Below are 18,960 nucleotides of genomic sequence, written 5' to 3' on the forward strand. Positions count from 1 at the left end.
ACATAAGATGAAATTGATTGGTTTTCCTCCATATGACATGCATGAAGCGCTTGAACCGTTTCGAAGCATTCCACCCTAGCTTGAGTAAGGAACATTTCCTTAAGTTGGGTGATCATGTCATATGCCACATGATGTTCAAAATCCTTTTGAATCTCGGAATCATAGTTCCCAACATGAGGCAAGAAACTTGCACCAAATCCTCGGTATATTTTAACCAATATTATAGGCATCTAAATCGTCAATGTTTTGTTCGTCGGGAATAGGATCATCCAATATGTAGAAGCTCAATTTTAGTATTTTCGATATCAATTAAACTAGTTTTAATCTTAAATACCCTTTATATCTTTAAGACAATTAATGATTAAAATCTAGAACCCAACGTTACATTCACATAGTTGTTAGGTGACCTTTATCCTACTATTGAATTAACAAGGTAGTCAACATTTTACGATTGCAAACCTTTGCAACTTCTAGTTTTAAGGGATCAGTTAAACATCATATGTTTAGTTGGAATGTTTAACCCCATCAACACCTTTGTACTCCATGCTTAGGAGACCCTATTCACATGGTTTCCAAATCAAGTCGTCCTACTTACACACACATGTGAATTTGACATACAAGTGGTTAGGTGACCTTTATCACACAAATATGGAAAACCCACCTCAAACTCACAAGTTTTCTCCAATGTGGTTAGGTGACCTTTATCCCACATCGAGTTCCCAAGTGATTCGATTGTTGTATAAAAGGATGGTGTTAAACTTGTTTTAAAAGGGATTTACATTTTCTAAATTCTAGATTGGAAAACTATTTATGTACATTGCATTTGCATGCATTCAAATGTATGGTACATTGTTTGAAACCAATTTTCAAAGTTCCTTTTAATAAAGCCCATTTTATTGTGAGATCATTAACCTTTAATAAAACCAATTTTATTACCTAATGATTTCTAGGAAACCAATTTTATGAAAGTTGTTGATATTAAGTTTGTTAATTATCCTTATCCAATAAGATAAAACAAAATATAAATCAACCATGCAAACATAAACAAACAACCACAAGTTCATAACCATAGCCTCCTAATCTTGGCGACACTTGTTGACCGAAACAAGTGTGCCAAAAGTCTCTCCTAGGGGACCAAATGAACAAAGTCATGTGTTGGTGAACTCCCACTTGATCCTGCATCCAAATGCCTCAAGTGTCCACTTTTGTATCGTGACTTCTCCACTATATTTGGGCTTCCTTTTAGGCTTCGACTTCAGCTCCTAGCTTCCATGGGCCTCCAGGTTTGGGCTTTGGTTATTGGGCTAGACTCCCATCTTGGACTATGAGGTCCATTAAGGCCCAAAACCAAAACCCTAACTTTGTGTGCATCTTCTTTTACAAAAAAAATATATATATCCTAATTCATTTTTCTCTACTAAAAGAAATACAACTAATCTACTTATTATTACAAACCAATATGAATAAATAAATAGATTACAAAACCAATTAAATAAATATTACAACCAAATTGAATATTGAATAAATCACAACACAAACACACATCCTAACACAAGTTCATGGTTAGGTTATGAACATCCAAATGCACATCCAAATATGCAAGCATTACATGTCTAAAGTGGTTCCCCTTTTGAACCTCAAACTTTCGGCCAAGGATAAGGAAAACCGAAAGTTTCGGGTTTTGTCCAAGCAAAACAACCAATCATCCAAATGACTTAATTCTTCAAGATTATCACATGCATGTAAAGTATAATCTTGAAAAACCAAGGGGTAACCAAAAGCCCGAAAAAAAATTTCGGCCATATGGTGAACCACACCATAAAACCCGAAAATATTTTAGATTTATTAAAGCATGTATCTGTATAAGCGGCTCTTGATGCCATTATTGGGTTTTACAAGATTATCAAATTCATATAAATACATTTATATGAAAAACGCAGCGGATTAATTTGTTTAAAGCTGGTTATTTAGATTAATATAAAACCGATTTTATATGTAAAAACACAAGCCCCGGATCCATATACGAAATTACATGCTTACTAATATAAACAACTATAGGGTGTTTATGTATTATACCTTCAAGACTCCAAAAAATGAAGGAGATGATGATTTGAAAGGCTAGTCTTCAAGGAGAGAAGAGCCTCAAGCTTGTATACCCACAAGCATCCAACAAACACCATTCTATGCTAGGATTTGATAACACTTTTGCACCCAAAAGCTTCTTCCCTTTGGTTATTCTTCTTGGCCGATTTTGAAGAGAAGAGAGAGAGGAGAGAAAGAGAAATAATATTGCATGTAATGTTATTAGGTTATATTGTGTTATGTCGTAAGAAACATATAAAGAGAAAACCATTTTAAACAAAAGGGTGGGAATTCCCCCCCCGGTCCTACCAGAAAATATTTTCTCTTTCTTCCTGGCAACAGACTAATACCTCATGTACTAGTCTCATGATTAATACTCCATGTACTAGTTGCAGGACTAATGTATTAGTCATAGGTCTATTGAAACTTTATGACATTTAATACTTTTAACATGTCATAAATTTCATGCAATATATCATTACCATTATTATATATGTATTTATTTAACCAACTTAAATAATATCATAAGATAATATCTCTAAATAAATTATCCATATAATTTATTGATTCCTCAAGTGCAAATATTTAGAAACCCATTTTCTAAATATCATAAGTGTTAATATTTATTTGTTAGATCATATCTACAATAAATATTATGGTGTTTGTCTAGCTTGTTATTGCGTATGACCCGACTTGGATCATAACGTACTAGCCACATCAATTATAATATATGTCTTGGGCAGACCGATTCCAATACACACACACACACATACACACACACATATATATATGTTTATGATCTATGTTTGAGGATTTAATTTACTTGATGTTTGACTAACTTGTATGTGTGTGTGGCCACCGATGTGAATGTTTTTCTTAAGCCGTGACCGGGTTAAATGGAGGATTTAAAATTCCTTAATTTCCCTTTTGACGGGTTAAGTGAGGAGTCCTGGGATATTTTATCTGTCCTTAAGGCAAGAGGATCTATTACTCGAGTCCTTGACTTTGTGTTACGGAATTCAGGTGAGGAGGCCCGTGTTGCATTCTTGACTGAGGAAAATGTATATTATTTTATTTTTATGAAATTCGTATGTCTATTACTTTAATTGGCTTTTTAATAAATTTTATTTATAAAAACATGAACTCACTCAGCTCAAGATGAGTTAGCATATATGTTAGATTGATTGTAACTTGAGTGAGGAATGGCTTACTGATTGAATGTGCTCTAGACTACCCGAGGCTTCATAGGCAGTTCTAGTCGATGTTTTTCTTTATTATAATAGTTAAGACATTTACATTTATTTATATTCGTTTTATGGAAAACTATTTGGGGATTTGTAAACTTTATTCCGCTACATGATTACTCTAAGTTGTTATTTTTTAATTAAATGAGCCCGTTTTATCACTTGTAATTGTATTTTTTATGGTATGATTACCAAATGTAGGACTCCTAGGTTTTGGGGTCTTGCAAGTTGGTATCAGAGACAGTGTTTGAGAAATTCGGGCATCCTTTGATGCTTGGATTCGAACGTTTAAGGGAATGTCCGTCCCTCTCTCTATCAGGATAACTCACTAAATCACTGTCGTAACCCACACCTGAGTGTCGACAAGAAGGTTAACGACACTACTATTTTGTGAAGAACACTAGAGTAATAATGGCGAAAACACTAACACTCTAATTGTTGCACACTGAACACTAAAGTAACAACCACACACAATAACTCAAAAGATTTCCATTTAATATTACGAAAGTTACAAATGAAAATCAATTAGGGTATAAAGGTGGAATGTCAGGATTCTTTAGCAGGTTTCCGTATAGGATGTGGTCTGCCGTCAAAATCACTATTCTATTGCAGGTGTCATGTGTGTCATAGGCGTGCCCTAAAATATTATTTTTATAGGCCAAGCCCTGAAATCTGACATTCCACTTTTAGAAACCCTAATCATTGGTACATAATCAAACGTATTACAAAAAATTCTAAGTGTAAAACAGGTCTTCGAGCAAGCGTTGCAGCATGTATCTTTATCGAGCAGACCTGGTAACCATGAAGTGTGCTGGGGAACAGTTCTCCGGGAAAACTTTACTTAGAATATTTTACTTAGAAAATATTCACCTAGAAGACTTCAATCCTCTTGACCATATCAAACTTTGCTCGATATAGTTCTACGAGCATACTTGTTTTCAGGATTCCCTTCAACCCTTTGTTAAACTTAACTTATTGAACTAACCCAAGTGTGTTGGTAACACTGTAGTTTTCTCTGAGTTGAACCTTACTCGACAGAAGTCCTTAAGTAGTTTCTTGATCAACTTCCTTCAAGCTTGTTGGAACCACTATTTATTAAGTATAAACCTTGCTAGATTTCGTTTTAGCTTGGTATAGTCAAGAGTTTTCTAGGAAACAAACCATGCTTGACTTAGAAGAACAACCTTGCTAGACGAAGTTAACCTTGCTCGGTTTAACACTTAAGAGGAATTCTAGAAGATAACCTTGCTGGGAAAGCAAAATACCTTGGTAGGATAAGTAAAAGCTTGCCGGGAAGCCTGAGCTTGCTCGGTTTCCATACTTAGCCTTTTTCAGAGAGGTTGAGAAGATTCCAATCTTCCTTTGGCCTTTTTTTCATCCCAACAATCTCTCCTAGTATGGAACAACCTCAACTGTACCTAAAAATCTTTAAGGTTACATACACTTCGCCAAAATACACATCAAATTTCAAAAGATAAATTACATATCATAATAAAAAATATTACAAGTTGGAATTCTGTCCCAAGGACATTACAAAGCATGCCTAAGCAAAAAAATAATCTCATCTTCTTAAGCTTGAGGCTTCCACTCTTATTTCCAACCTTACCGCCGCGGCTCTTTCTTTGAATATGAATAACTAACTGTCGTGAGGATGCTGAGAGGGCAGAGTCCAACAGGTTATATCCTCTAGATCCTCCACGTGCAGAAATTCCATATAAGTGTCTTCCTTGATGATGCCCAAGGCCAGTCCATCTGAATTTCAAAGAATGAAGGATTCATCTTTAGGTTCAAAGACAATTTGGTAATCTTTCCATTCCATTGGACTTCAAAGTTGGGCCTTGTCATTTGCCGCCTCATGTTATGCATTCCATCATATTGGCAAGAGGGTTGTGGTTCTTTGTCTTTTGATGGTAAGAAACTTCAATGAGTCTTATCTCCAGCATCCTCCTCTACATCTTATTCTTTTAAAATCAGAAAGTTCCCACCTCTTCTTCTTATTCAGCATCAGGAACTCTTTCCTTGCTTGTTCCATGAGATGTTTTGATAATTCATTTTGTTGTCTTCCTATAAACCTCTGACTGCTATGATAGTCATACAGGTTCAGAGTTGCCATATTAGCTAATTGCTCCTCATTGAAATCCAAGAAATCATCTTTAATCAAAATTTGCTTCAAATCACCAGTATTCATTACAACTCTCAAAGATTCAGTTTTCGCATCAAAGTACAACCTCTTTGGTAGGTCCACTTCAGAAGGTGGCCTTTGTTGTCTCTATTGAGAGGCTCTAGTGGTTGGTATTTGGATGATTACAGTTGAGAGCCTAGAAGTATGCTTCTTCTTGAGAATAGGGACTCTCACATGCCCATATTTCTCAAACATAGCAATAATCATTTTCCTGGGAAACATGATCAACTCCTAATAATTTTCTCCTTCTTTGGCTAAGGTTGTGATCATACCTATAATATCCCCATCAGTTTGACCCGCAGGGACATATCATTCACCCTTGTGTCCACACTCAAAGTTTAGGAGATTTTTCTGTTCAGCCTCTAACTATTCCAACTCATACTTCTCTGAATAAAACAGTTCTTTCAATTGACTTGTACCAAGGTTGTCAAACACACCTTCAGTCATTCCTTTACTAAGCATCAAGCCTTTGAGGGTCTTGATCTTGTTTTCATCTTCCCATGGTTGAACATATTCAACTGGCTCATCCTTCACAAATTCAAACGGAGGAGCCTTAGGAGCTTTAGATGTTTCAGTCTTTTCACGATCAAATTTTTCCTTTTCAGACTTATACATGGACAGTTTTTCCTCCTTGCTCAAGCTCCTTGTTTCATCACTTTTTCCTTTCACCTCCATTAATCTTTCAAATAATCTGATCTGTTCTTCTTCCCACTGCATTTTCTCTTTCTCAGCAGGAGTCATAATTCTAGGTCATTTTGTTGATGCTTCAAATTGTAATTTTCTTGATATTCTTTTGAAGTGTGTGTCGACCTGTTCTATGCTCAAACTATCAACAAGCTGAATTGAAAATCCATGATCTATCAACAGTTTACGTTTCCCCCAAACTTTGTGTATAACCTTTCAAGTGTTTCATGTTGGGTACCAGCCTTTTTCATTCATTCCAATTCATCTCTTTTAACAGCTTCACCAGTTGTATTGTAGATATCTTCCAATTCTCCAAACTTCATGTGGCTCAACTGTTTTTCATAACGCCCATATAAACTCAAATAAGCCCTGAATGTTTGAGAATCTCTGTTTTTCTTCTCAATCTTTTTCTTAATATCCACCCCCTCTTCATCCTGTAATTTCAGCAACTCTTTATCAGACATAGGAGCCAGAGTTTCTAACTTATAACCATGATTTATTAATCCCAAGATGTTTGGATCATTCCTTCTAGCCTCATCCAACATTATCTGAATATTTTCTCTGTGCTCATTAGTCATCTCAACATCCGGGGAATCCACAGAACAGAAAGAACATATAAATTAATGATTTGTGTTTTTTTACACAAAACAAACTATGATAATGAACATATAGATATTATATATATGGTTTTTAAATATAGGGTTCTCGGTCATAGTATCGCCAGGTCAGGTTCTCCCATATGTTTCTCAGTCTATTGCCGGTATCCACCAATTCTTCCCCATAGTGACAGAGTTGTGTCGTCATTTTTGGTATCATATTGGGGTAGCTTGAAGTTTCAGCCTAAGCTAAAAAATAATCTCATCTTCTTGAGCTTGAGGCTTCCATTCTTCTTTCCAACCTTACCGTTGTGGCTCTTTCTTTGAATATGAATAACTAACTGTAGTAAGGATGCTGAGAGGGCAGAGTCCATCTGATTATATCCTCTAGATCCTCCACGTGCAAAATTCCATATAAGTGTCTTCCTTGATGATGCCCAAGACCAGTCCATCTGAATTTCGAATAATGGAGGATTCATCTTTAGGTTCAAAGACAATGTGTGTAATCCTTCCATTCATTTGGACTTCACAGTTGGGCCTTGTCATATGCCGCCTCATGCTTATGCATTACATCATATTGGCAAGAGGGTTGTGGTGCTTTGTCTTCTCATGGTAAGAAACTTCAATGAGTCTTATCTCCAGCATCCTCCTCTACCTCTTCTTCTTTTACAAATCAGAAAGTTCCCACCTCTTCTTCTTATTCAACATTGGGAACTCTTTCCTTGCTTTTTCCATGAGATGATTTGATAATTCATTTTATTGTCTTCCTATAAACCTCTGCCTGTTGTGACCGTCATACAGGTTCAGAGTTGCCATATTACCTAATTGCTCCTCATTGAAATCCAAGAAATCATCTTTAAACACAATTTGCTTCAAATCACCAGTATTCATTACAACTCTCAAAGATTCAGTTTTCGCATCAAAGTACAGCCTCTTTGGTAGGTCCACTTCAGAAGGTGGCCTTTGTTGTCTCTATTGAGAGGCTCTAGTGGTTGGTATTTGGACGATTACAGTTGAGAGCCTAGAAGTATGCTTCTTCTTGAGAATAGGGACTCTCACATGCCCAGACTTCTCAAACATAGCAATAATCATTTTCCTGGGAAACATGATCAACTCCTAATAATTTTCTCCTTCTTTGGCTAAGGTTGTGATCATGCCTATAATATCCTCATTAGTTTGACCCGCAGGGACATATCTTCACCCTTGTGTCCACACTCAAAGTTTATTAGATTTTTCTGTTTAGCCTCTAACTTCTCCCACTCTGACTTCTCTGAATAAAACAGTTCTTTCAATTGACTTGTACCAAGGTTGTCAAACACACCTTCAGCCATTCCTTTAATAAGCATCAAGCCTTTGAGGGTCTTGATCTTGTTTTCATCTTCCCATGGTTGAACATATTTAACTGGCTCATCCTTCACAAATACCAACGGAGGAGCCTTAGGAGCTTTAGATGTTTCAGTATTTTCACGATCAAATTTCTCCTTATCAGACTTATACATGGACAGTTTTTCTTCCTTGCTCAAGCTCCTTGTTTCATCACTTTTTCCTCTCACCTCCATTAATCTATCAAATAATTTGATCTGTTCTTCTTCCCATTGCATTTTCTCTTTCTCAGCAGGAGTCATAATTCTAAGTCATTTTGTTGATGCTTCAAATTGTAATTTTCTTGATATTCTTTTGAAGTGTGTGTCGGCCTGTTCTCTGCTCAAACTATCAACAAGCTGAATTGAAAATCCATGATCAATCAACAGTTTACGTTTCCCCAAACTTTGTGTATAACCTTTCAAGTGTTTCATGTTGGGTACCAGCCTTTTTCATTCTTTCCAAATCATCTCTTTTAACAGCTTCACCAGTTGTATTGTAGACATCTTCCAATTCTCCAAACTTCATGTGGCTTAACCATTTTTCATAATGCCCATATAAACTTAAATAAGCCCTGAACGTCTGAGAATCTCTATTTTTCTTCTCAATCTTTTTCTTTATATCCACCTCCTCTTCATCCAATAATTTCTGCAACTCCTCATCAGACATAGGAGCCAGAGTTTCAAACTTTTAACCATGATTTATTAATCCCAAGATGTTTGGATCATTCCTTCTATCCTCATCCAACATTATCTAAATATTTTCTCTGTGCTCATCAGTTATATCAACATCCGGGGAATCCACAAAACAGACAGAACATATAAATTAATGATTTGTGTTTTTTTACACAGAAGAAACTATGATAATGAACATATAGATATTATATATATGGTTTTTATATATAGGGTTCTCAGTCATAGTATCGCCAGGCCAGGTTCTCACCAATGTTTCTCAGTCTATTGCCGGCATCCACCAATTCTTCCCCATAGTGAAAGAGTTGTGTCGTCATTTCTGGTATCATATTGGGGTAGCTTAAAGTTTCAGCCTAAGCTAAAAAATAATCTCATCTTCTTGAGCTTGAGGCTTCCATTCTTCTTTCCAACCTTTTCGTTGCGGCTCTTTCTTTGAATATGAATAACTGACCGTCGTGAGGATGCTGAGAGGACGGAGTCCATCTGATTATATCCTCTAGATCCTCCACGTGCAGAAATTCCAGATAAGTGTCTTCCATGATGATGCCCAAGGCCAGTCCATCTGATTTTCGAAGAATGAAGGATTCAACTTTAGGTTCAAACACAATTTATGTAATCCTTCCATTCCTCTGGACTTCACAGTTGGGCCTTGTCATCTGCCGCCTCATGCTTATGCATTCCATCATATTGGCAAGAGGGTTGTGGTGCTTTGTCTTCTCATGGTAAGAAACTTCAATGAGTCTTATCTCCAGCATCCTCCTCTACCTCTTCTTCTTTTAAAAATCAGAAATTTCCCACCTCTTCTTCTTATTCAGCATCGGGAACTCTTTCCTTGCTTGTTCCATGAGATGATTTGATAATTCATTTTTGTTGTCTTCCTATAAACCTCTGCTTGTTGTGATAGTAATAGAGGTTCAGAGTTGCCATATTAGCTACTTGCTCCTCATTGAAATCCAAGAAATCATCTTTAAACACAATTTGCTTCAAATCACTAGTATTCATTACACTCTCAAAGATTAAGTTTTCGCCTAAAAGTACAGCCTCTTTGGTAGGTCCACTTCTGAAGGTGGCCTTTGTTGTCTCTATTGAGAGGCTCTAGTGGTTGGTATTTGGACAATTATAGTTGAAAGCCTAGAAGTATGCTTCTTCTTGAGAATAGGGACTCTCACATGCCCAGACTTCTCAAACATAACAATAATCATTTTCCTGGGCAACATGATCAACTCCTAATAATTTTCTCCTTCTTTGGCTAAGGTTGTGATTATGCCATAATATCCTTATTAGTTTGACCCGCAGGGACATATCTTTCACCGTTGGGTCCACACTCAAAGTTTAGGAGATTTTTCTTGTTCAACCTCTAACTTCTCCCACTCAGCCTTCTCTGAATAAAACAGTTCTTTCAATTGACTTGTACCAAGGTTGTTAAACACACCTTTAGCCATTCCTTTACTAAGCATCGAGCCTTTGAGGGTCTTGATCTTGTTTTAATCATCCCATGGTTAAACATATTCAACTGGCTTATCCTTTACAAATACCAACGGAGGAGCCTTAGGAGCTTTAGATGTTTCAGTCTTTTCACGATCAAATTTCTCCTTTTCAGACTTATACATGGATAGTTTTTCCTCCTTGCTCAAGTTCCTTGTTTCATCACTCTTTCCTCTCACCTCCATTAATCTATCAAATAATTTGATCTGTTCTTCTTCCCACTGCATTTTCTCTTTCTCAGCAGGAGTCATAACTCTAGGTCTTTTTGTTGATGCTTCAAATTGTAATTTTCTTAATATTCTTTTGAAGTGTGTGGCGACCTGTTCTGTGTTTTTCTTCTCAATCCTTTCCTTTATATCCACCACCTCTTCATCCAGTAATTTCTGCAACTCCTCATCAGACATAGGAGCCAGAGTTTCGAACTTATAACCGTGATTTATTAATCCCAAGATGTTTGGATCATTCCTTCTAGCCTCATCCCATATTATCTGAATATTTTCTCTGTGCTCATCAGTCATCAACACCTGGGGAATCCACAGATGAGACAGAACATATAAATTAATAAATTGTGTTTTTTTTTACCTAGAAGAAACTATGATAATGAACATATAGATATTATATATATGGTTTTTATATATAGGGTTCTCTGTCATAGTATCGCCAGGTCAGGTTCTCCCCAATGTTTCTTAGTCTGTTGCCAGTATCCACCAATTCTTCCCCATAGTGACAGAGTTGTGTCGTCATTTCTGGTATCATATTGGAGTAGCTTGAAGTTTCAGCCTGGAATGGTGCATAAGGTTTTGTCATCATTGTTTGATATTGCCAGTGGTTCGTCCACCATTCCTCTAGCTGAGCTTGGTTGATAACATTATCAACGGGTTCTGAGATGGCATGTTCAGGTTGCTGGAACTTGCTGCATCTATATCATTGAATATTGGCTGAAAATTATCGTACTCACCTACACATCTGCCTAGTCATTCCTGCATTGGTATTGTTGAAGGGGGTTGTGGTTGTGTTGGTTGTGGTTCAGTTGGTGGTTAATGTTGTGGTAGTGGTTGTGTGACTATGGTTCTTCCTTTCTTACCTCTTCGTAACCCTCTTTGCCTGTCCTTGAGTCTTTTCCTTCTTTTGGGCTTTGGTTTTTCTACATGTTGTTCCATAGGTTGTGCTTGAAAAATCATGGGTTCTGGGTGTTGTTCACTAGATTCTCCTTCTTCCATATCCGTAGTGTTAACGGATATGTTTCCGAATGCTTCTACAAGCTCACTCATTTTGTTAATCAAAAAATAAAACAACAAACTCCAAAAGAAAATCGTATATATTTTCACGTATGGTTAGAATCTTATCTGTATGGTTACTACATAGGTTAATTCATGTATTTCCTAACTCTAAATTTTAAATTAGGTATTATTAAAATACCTATATCGCTTAAACTAGTGGCTCTGATACCACTTTAGCTGTCACAACCCCCGACCCCTATACCCTGGGAGGGAAGCCGTGAACATTGATTGGTGGTACCGGTGTTAATTAAATTATGTTGTAGCGGAATATTTTTATCAGAATCGTAGTTAGGAAAAGTGATCAGAGTTATAAAAACATCATGATTATTATTATTATAAACTCAGAATTTAATCCATTTTGATACAAACATAAACTTTATAGGGATAAACCCTAATTTACAAAACACGTTTCTTTATTCTGGTGACAAAGCACTTATTTAAGCTGGAAGCCTGCAGACCTCATTCCTTTGTATCTTACAAGTCCTGAGTACATTCATTCGTAAATGACACATTTTACATTTACAGCATTAAGGTAGTTATCACTCGACCGTATCTATGATTGTGGTCATAATACTTATTGGCTAACACTTGTCCAATAAGTAACGTGTAATAGACCAGTAGGAAATCCTTGTGTACAAAACCCCTCACAATACCAGTAGTAATCATCCCGTAAGTCTACAGAGACTCAATCACTGTAATGTATTTAAAATACATTAAAAATATATTTGAAAACATTTAGACCATCTGCCATGAGTTTTATAGGTTTTGAAATTAACATGACAATGTCGAAAAAAACATTTGTCTCACGAAAAAGTGAGTTGTACAAAAACTCGAATGTCTCACCTTGCAAGTTTATAATTAAAGAACGCTTCCTGGTATTAAACACCTAGGTTAAACATATGTAGAATATCTAGATTAGTATAAAACCAATAATCATAACGATAATCACGAGATTAGAAACATTACAAGATGGCACAATGTCTACCTTAATAGGCAGAGCTTTTAGATTCGCCTATATAAGTTTCTTTCGATCGGATAGGATATCGCTACAATCACTCGGGTATTATACCATCATCTTAATAAAACTTTCAGAGAGAAAAAGTGTGGAGGGACAAAGAAGTGAATGTCCCGTTTCCATTCTATTTATAGCTAATTTTGGAACTCGTTGCGATATGCGATGGTCATAAACAAAGGGCATCGCGTATCGCGATGAATCTTATAGCATTATCGAGTCAGCCCTAGCGCGCTAATTCGACACAATCAACTTAAGGCTGGCATAGTTTGTGACCCATAGGTTTTAATATTAATTGAAGGGGAGTTTTGGGTAATTAAGGATTTGGGGCTGATGTAAATGGATATAAGTGTGGATGAGGCTTCGGGTCAATCCAATAACGATAGGACGTCTCGTAGAGCGATCGAGTCGAATCGGTCTATAAAGTGATTTTGTGTGCTATAACTTGACAGGCTTGTGAACTTGTGAGTGATTAGCTAGAGGTTCCCAGCCTGTTGGTAATTGTGTGATCCATATCAAGAAATTTTCATGATGCCCCTTTGAAAATGTACTAACATTTTAGGCTAGCATGCACGCTGTATTTCGTTATTACCCATTTAAGCTGTTTAGATGATATTGCATAGAATTTACCATACCTGCATATTATATATATATATATATATATTAATATATATATAGGGGGTGGGATCTAGAGATAACTAGTTTTAAAGAGAGAACTAGAGAACTACTAAAGAATTATTTTTAACTTTTTTTAGAAATAGTATTTTGCGATTTTGTTTTCTTTCCTCATTCTATTAAGATGATATTGTTCCTAATAAAAAAAAGAAAAAAAATGTCAATTTAATGCATATGTGCATTAATGTGTATTGCATATATAAAATAGTGTTTTATTGCATATAATAGAATACAAATGAATTATAATACACAATGTTGAATATATGCAAATACAGCATTAATAATCATATGCAAAACACACTATCGCATATATGCAAAACACACTATCGCACATATGCACTATATCGATATTTTTTGTATATAATATAACACTATTGCAAATATACAATACAAACAATTGTATATATGTTATTCAACACTATTTTAAATATCAAAATGCACACTATTACACATATGAATTATAAAAAAGTCTATGTACTGCATATATGCGTTACAACGAGTTTTATAAAAAAAAATTATGTTTTTTGTGGTGAACTCACTCAGCTCAAGTTGGCTTTGCGTGTATGTTAGATTGATTGCAGGTTGAGTGAAGAATGGCATACTTCTTGGATGTGCTCAAGACTAACCGAGGCTTCATAGGCATGTCTAATCGATATTTTTCTTTATTATAATAATTAAGACATTTACATTTATTTGTTTTCGTTTATGGAAAACTATTTGGGGATTTGTAAACTTTATTCTGCTGCATGATTACTCTGAGTTGTTTTTTTAATTAAATGCACCCGTTTAATCAATTATAATTATATTTTTATGGTATTATTACCAATTGTAGGGTTCTCGGGTTTTGGGGTCTTACAATATATGTAGACTAGGGCTAGTTCTCAGTCCGATTTCAAATAAAGCGCAAGTGGTCATATATATAGTGTACCGCGGCTAACCGACCGCACTCATGATAAATCAGAAATGAACTAGTCACCTACCAAAACTACCCTAATACAGGGTGATGTAGTTCAGAGTTTTGGAATTGTGTTTTAGGAGGGATTTACACAACGTTATTCCATTTCACACCAGTGTGCCTATAAATTCACAATTACGTTTCAGACCACAATTGTTAATTTATCTCACATTGGGTGCCATGTCCTTCTTTTATGCATTTAAGATAGTTATAATGTGGCAAGAATATGTTATGTACATTAAGGTAGGTTAGTGGAACATGTAAGTTTTATGATTAAATAGATGTCCTAAGTATGCAAATTTGCTTAAATATAGTGTGATTCACGTATAATAATCCACAAGATAAACTCGTCAACTGCTTGATTATACCATTCAATTAATAGTGCAACTATGCAAGTTAGATTATTTAATAAGGGGCTAATATGTAAAAAATAAAAACTCCAGGGTTAAATTAAGAAAGATCAATTCTCTATCGTAGTAGTTCATTCTCCTTTTATATATGCAAGTGGAATCAACCCAACCTTCGCGGCGAGTATTTGATTGGTATAAGCTTGGTTAAAAACATATTGAGGGTATTGTTAGGGCACGGATTTTAAGCTGAGGATACTTTATCCTTGTGTAACATTTGGATCATTTATCCTTGAGATATGTTCCAGGTTGCGTAGGATCAAGGAACATCGGTATTTGTTGTTACTAATGTTTGTTTGTCATGTGTAGGTTTATAATTAACAGGTTTAACGGCTAGAAGACCTAGTCCACCTATTTTTACGTTATGGAGCTCATTCAGCACGTGGTCAAAAGGCTTTGACGCGGCTAATGGGAGAGTTGAGCAAAGATAGGACTATTAGTTAGCTTTTATTTTTGTATATAACGAGCTTATGATTAGTTAGGTTATACATGGCACACTCCACATTCATTAGACAATTCACATAGTTTACTATAGCAGTTTATAAACACATAGATTCTTGTATTCACTGATCATAACCTCTAAACTTGAAACACTATTTTTTTTATTAATAAAGAGGTTATAGACGATTTGTCATCACCTGGGGTTTTTGTGCCAGCGACCCGACCAAGATCACGGGCTTTTCCTCACAACAAATCTGCATGTTATTGTATCATAACAGTTATTTTTATTCAGGAACTAAACCTCACTTTAAATTTTGGTTACATTATCCTTAATTATTTTGACCAAAACAATTTGGCGCCCACCATGGGGTAATTGGTGCTTTAATCCAGATTACTTCCTATCAATTTTCAACCTTTTCTACCTATATCATTATCAATGGCCTCTCAACAAACCTCTGCTTAAACCACCATGCCATCATCGGTTACGCTCTCATCAAGAACTTCATTGCCAATGGCTCGTCCACCTGCAGGACCACCGCTGCTGGAAACAAGAAGCAGACTCCGGTCTTCCAGATATCAAAGACCACTGCTGCCACTCCTGTGGTAAATTCTAACAATGATGTTTCTGCTATGTTTTCGTAGGTTAAGGCGTATATGGATAAGTAGAACAGAACTAACCAGAAAATCCTACGTGAGATAGAGAATCTCAACAAGACTAAGGGGCCAGTGGAGGATTAGACTCCCTTGATGCCTAGGATGTTGGATTTCACTACTCCAATATTTGTGGCTCAATTTGCTCAAGGATCATCTATCCTTCAACCATGGTCTATGGGTCAACAAGCTCAAGGATCCTCGTTCCTCCAGTAAGGATCATCAATCCTTCAACCAGGACCCATGGGTCAGCAAGCTCAAGGATCCTCTTTCCTCCAGCAAGGATCATCTATCCTTCAACCAGGATATGTGGGTCAGCAAACTCAAGGTTCCTCTTTCCTTCAGCAAGGATCATCCTTCCTTCAGCCAGGATCCTCCGGATTGTATCATCAAGGATCCTTCAACTTCCAACCTCAAGGATCCTTCATGCAGAAACAAGGATCCTCGGGACTTCACCATCAAAGATCATCAAAGGTCTATGAAGGAGATACCATCCCTATGCAGACCATTGCCTCTGGTGGACTAACTACCATAGGAGATGCTTCTTATCATGGCTAATCTTTTGGGATGCCGACATTCAATCAATCAATAACCCTTACAATCACATATCCTTAGATACTAACCTTGGTTCCATGCAGGATACATGTATCAATCAGACCATGGCTAAGGAACTCCAGAAACTAAAGGACATGATATCAAGCGTTCCAGGAGTGGTCCGACCCATACCTGAAATTCCATAAGGAAGCCACAAGCTATCGATGTTTGCTACACCAATATGTGATGCTGAAATCCCAAAGCGTTTCCAAACCCCCCAATATGAAGGGTACATTGGCTTAACTGATCCAGAAGAACATGTGGCTCAGTTCATGGAAAGAATGGAAATCAACCCCATTCCATAAAGGCTTAAGGAAGCCTGCCTATGCAAAGGCTTTGGATCCACGTTGACAGGATCCGCACTCAAATGGTTGCTAAGTCTTCCTCCCTACTCTGTTACTTCTTTTTCGTACTTAGTTAATTTATTCAATAGCCAATTTTCTTGTAGTAGAAAATTTGAAAAGTTAACTAGTGATTTATATAGAGTTATCCAACTTCGTGATGAATCCCTAAGGGATTTTTTTACAATGTTTGGAAGGGAAGCCCTAGAGATCCCTAATCTTGATATGGCTACAACAGTTGAGGCATTCAAGATGGGGTTACATAAGGGCACCCCAATTTATGACGATCTTGTTATGACCCCATACAGGACGTTAGATGAAGTCAGAAACAAGGCACTTAGGTTTATAAGGCTAAATGATGATAAGAAGATCCAATAACGGTTAGGAGCTCCAACAAAACAAGAGTCACCTGACAAGAAACAAGGATCCTCATTCAGGAACAACAATTCAAAGTCATCTTCAAAATTCGACAACCAAAATGTCCAAGCGGTCGAAGAAGAGGATGATGATGATGATGAAACTTATCCAAGTATTTCTGAGGATTGCTTCTCTGTTGGTACCCATGGATTAATTTGTTCTATGAAGGATCTTGGAGAAAAAGCAAGGTGGCCTCGAAAAAATGAGAAGTCAACGTCCTTCAAGGATAAATCCAAGTGGTGTGCATTCCACGAAGATTTTGGCCATATGGCCGATAACTGTATTGGCCTGAGGAGAGAAATTGGGTATCTTCTAAGTAAGGGTCACTTCAAAGAGTTCCTTCGAAGAAAGATGTCAAGGATACGGTATCCTAAAGATGTCCCACATAAAGCAGCTCCGCCCCCACCTGATGCACATGTCATCAATTTCAAATCTGGTGGTTCGGATATATGTGGAACCTCCTTCTCCTCAACCAAGAGACATGCTAAAGAAACTAAGTTGGAATACAGGGAGCAACCTGTCATATCCACTACCCTGACCAATGATAAGAAAATCTTCTTCGACGAAGAAGATAAAACGAGCTTCCAGGATCCTCATCACGATGGTTTGGTTATAACTCTATTTATTGCTAATCATTATATGCGCAATATCCTAGTTGATGGAGGAAGTACAATTAACATCATTCAATATGATTTACTCAAGAAGATAAATATCCCATATTCAGAAATCGTTCCCCGATCATCCGTACTCGTTGGTTTCAATGGTGAAACTAAGAAAACAATGGGGGACATCAAGCTTCGTATATGCATTGAGGGAGTGAACTCTTATCACAAAATTTGTGTTATAGATAACTTGTCTTGTTATAATGTAATTCTTGGTAGGATATGGCTACACGGAATGAAAGTTGTAGCGTCTACTTATCATAGTGTATAAAACTACCAACTCCTTGGGGGGATGTGAGAATAGAAGGCGACTAAGTGGAATATAAGAAATAGTACTCCTCGTCCATGAAACCGGAGGCTAAGAAAACGGTAGCATAGCAACTACAGCAAAATCCTAGGAATGTACTGGAAGCTCAAGAACAAGACCTAAAAGAAGTATCCTTGGACCCCGAGGATCCAGATGTAAAAATGTTCCTAGGATCCAGTATCCCTATTAATATGGAAGAGGATCTAGTATCCTTCCTCAAGCAACGAAAATCCACATTTCCCTTTAAGCATTCTGACATGACAGGTATATCAAAAGAGGTAATTACTCATAAACTAGGCTTTGATAATTCTATTAAACCCATTCACCAGAAGCGAAGAAAATTCGCTCCTGAGAGGAATGCGATCATACCAGAAGAAGTTGTAAAACTTCTTAAGGTCGGTATGATCAGAGAGGCTAAGTATCCTCGATGGTTGGCTAATGTTGTGGTTGTTTCAAAAAAGAATGGAAAGTGGAGGGTATGCGTCTATTTCACAAATTTAAACAACGCATATCCCAAGGATCCTTTTCTATTACCACACATTGACTCCAGGGTGGATGCAACAGCAGAACATGAGATGCTTACTTTTAATGATGCTTCATCTGGATTTCAACAAATTCATATGGAACCATCTGATCAGGAAGATACAACATTCATGACTCCTACCGGAATATATTGCTATATTTCCATGCCTTTTGGAATAAGAAATGCAGGTGCGACCTATCAACGCTTAGTAAACATGGTGTTTAAAGATCAACTAAGGAAGACCATGGAAATATATATAGACGATATGGTGGTTAAATCCAAGAGGGCCGAAGATCATCTTAAAGACTTGGAAGTAGCCTTCGACAAATAAAGGGAAAGTTCCTTGGTTATAAGGTCAGAAGGGTATA

General features: G+C 36.7%; 1 protein-coding gene across 1 annotated transcript; it reads left to right on the forward strand.

The window, feature by feature from the left end:
• Positions 1–16,935: 16,935 nt before the first annotated feature.
• On the forward strand, positions 16,936–18,033 carry LOC143582280 (uncharacterized). The gene is made up of 2 exons (XM_077064887.1): positions 16,936–17,024; positions 17,121–18,033. The coding sequence occupies exons 1-2, from the start codon at positions 16,936–16,938 to the stop codon at positions 18,031–18,033; spliced, it is 1,002 nt and encodes a 333-aa protein (XP_076921002.1).
• The last annotated feature ends 927 nt before the right edge of the window (positions 18,034–18,960 follow it).

This window comes from Bidens hawaiensis, unplaced genomic scaffold, assembly GCF_021521415.1.
Source record: "Bidens hawaiensis isolate Kalapana, Puna unplaced genomic scaffold, B.hawaiensis_p1.1 tig00031514_1, whole genome shotgun sequence".
NCBI classification, from domain to species: Eukaryota; Viridiplantae; Streptophyta; class Magnoliopsida; order Asterales; family Asteraceae; genus Bidens; species Bidens hawaiensis.

Coding starts and splice junctions, on each gene's coding strand:
- LOC143582280 (XM_077064887.1), top strand. CDS start 16,936: ATGGGGTTACATAAGGGCACCCCAATTTATGACGATCTTGTTATGACC. Junction 17,025..17,120: donor GTCAGAAACAAGGCACTTAG/GTTTATAAGGCT, acceptor ATCCTCATTCAG/GAACAACAATTCAAAGTCAT.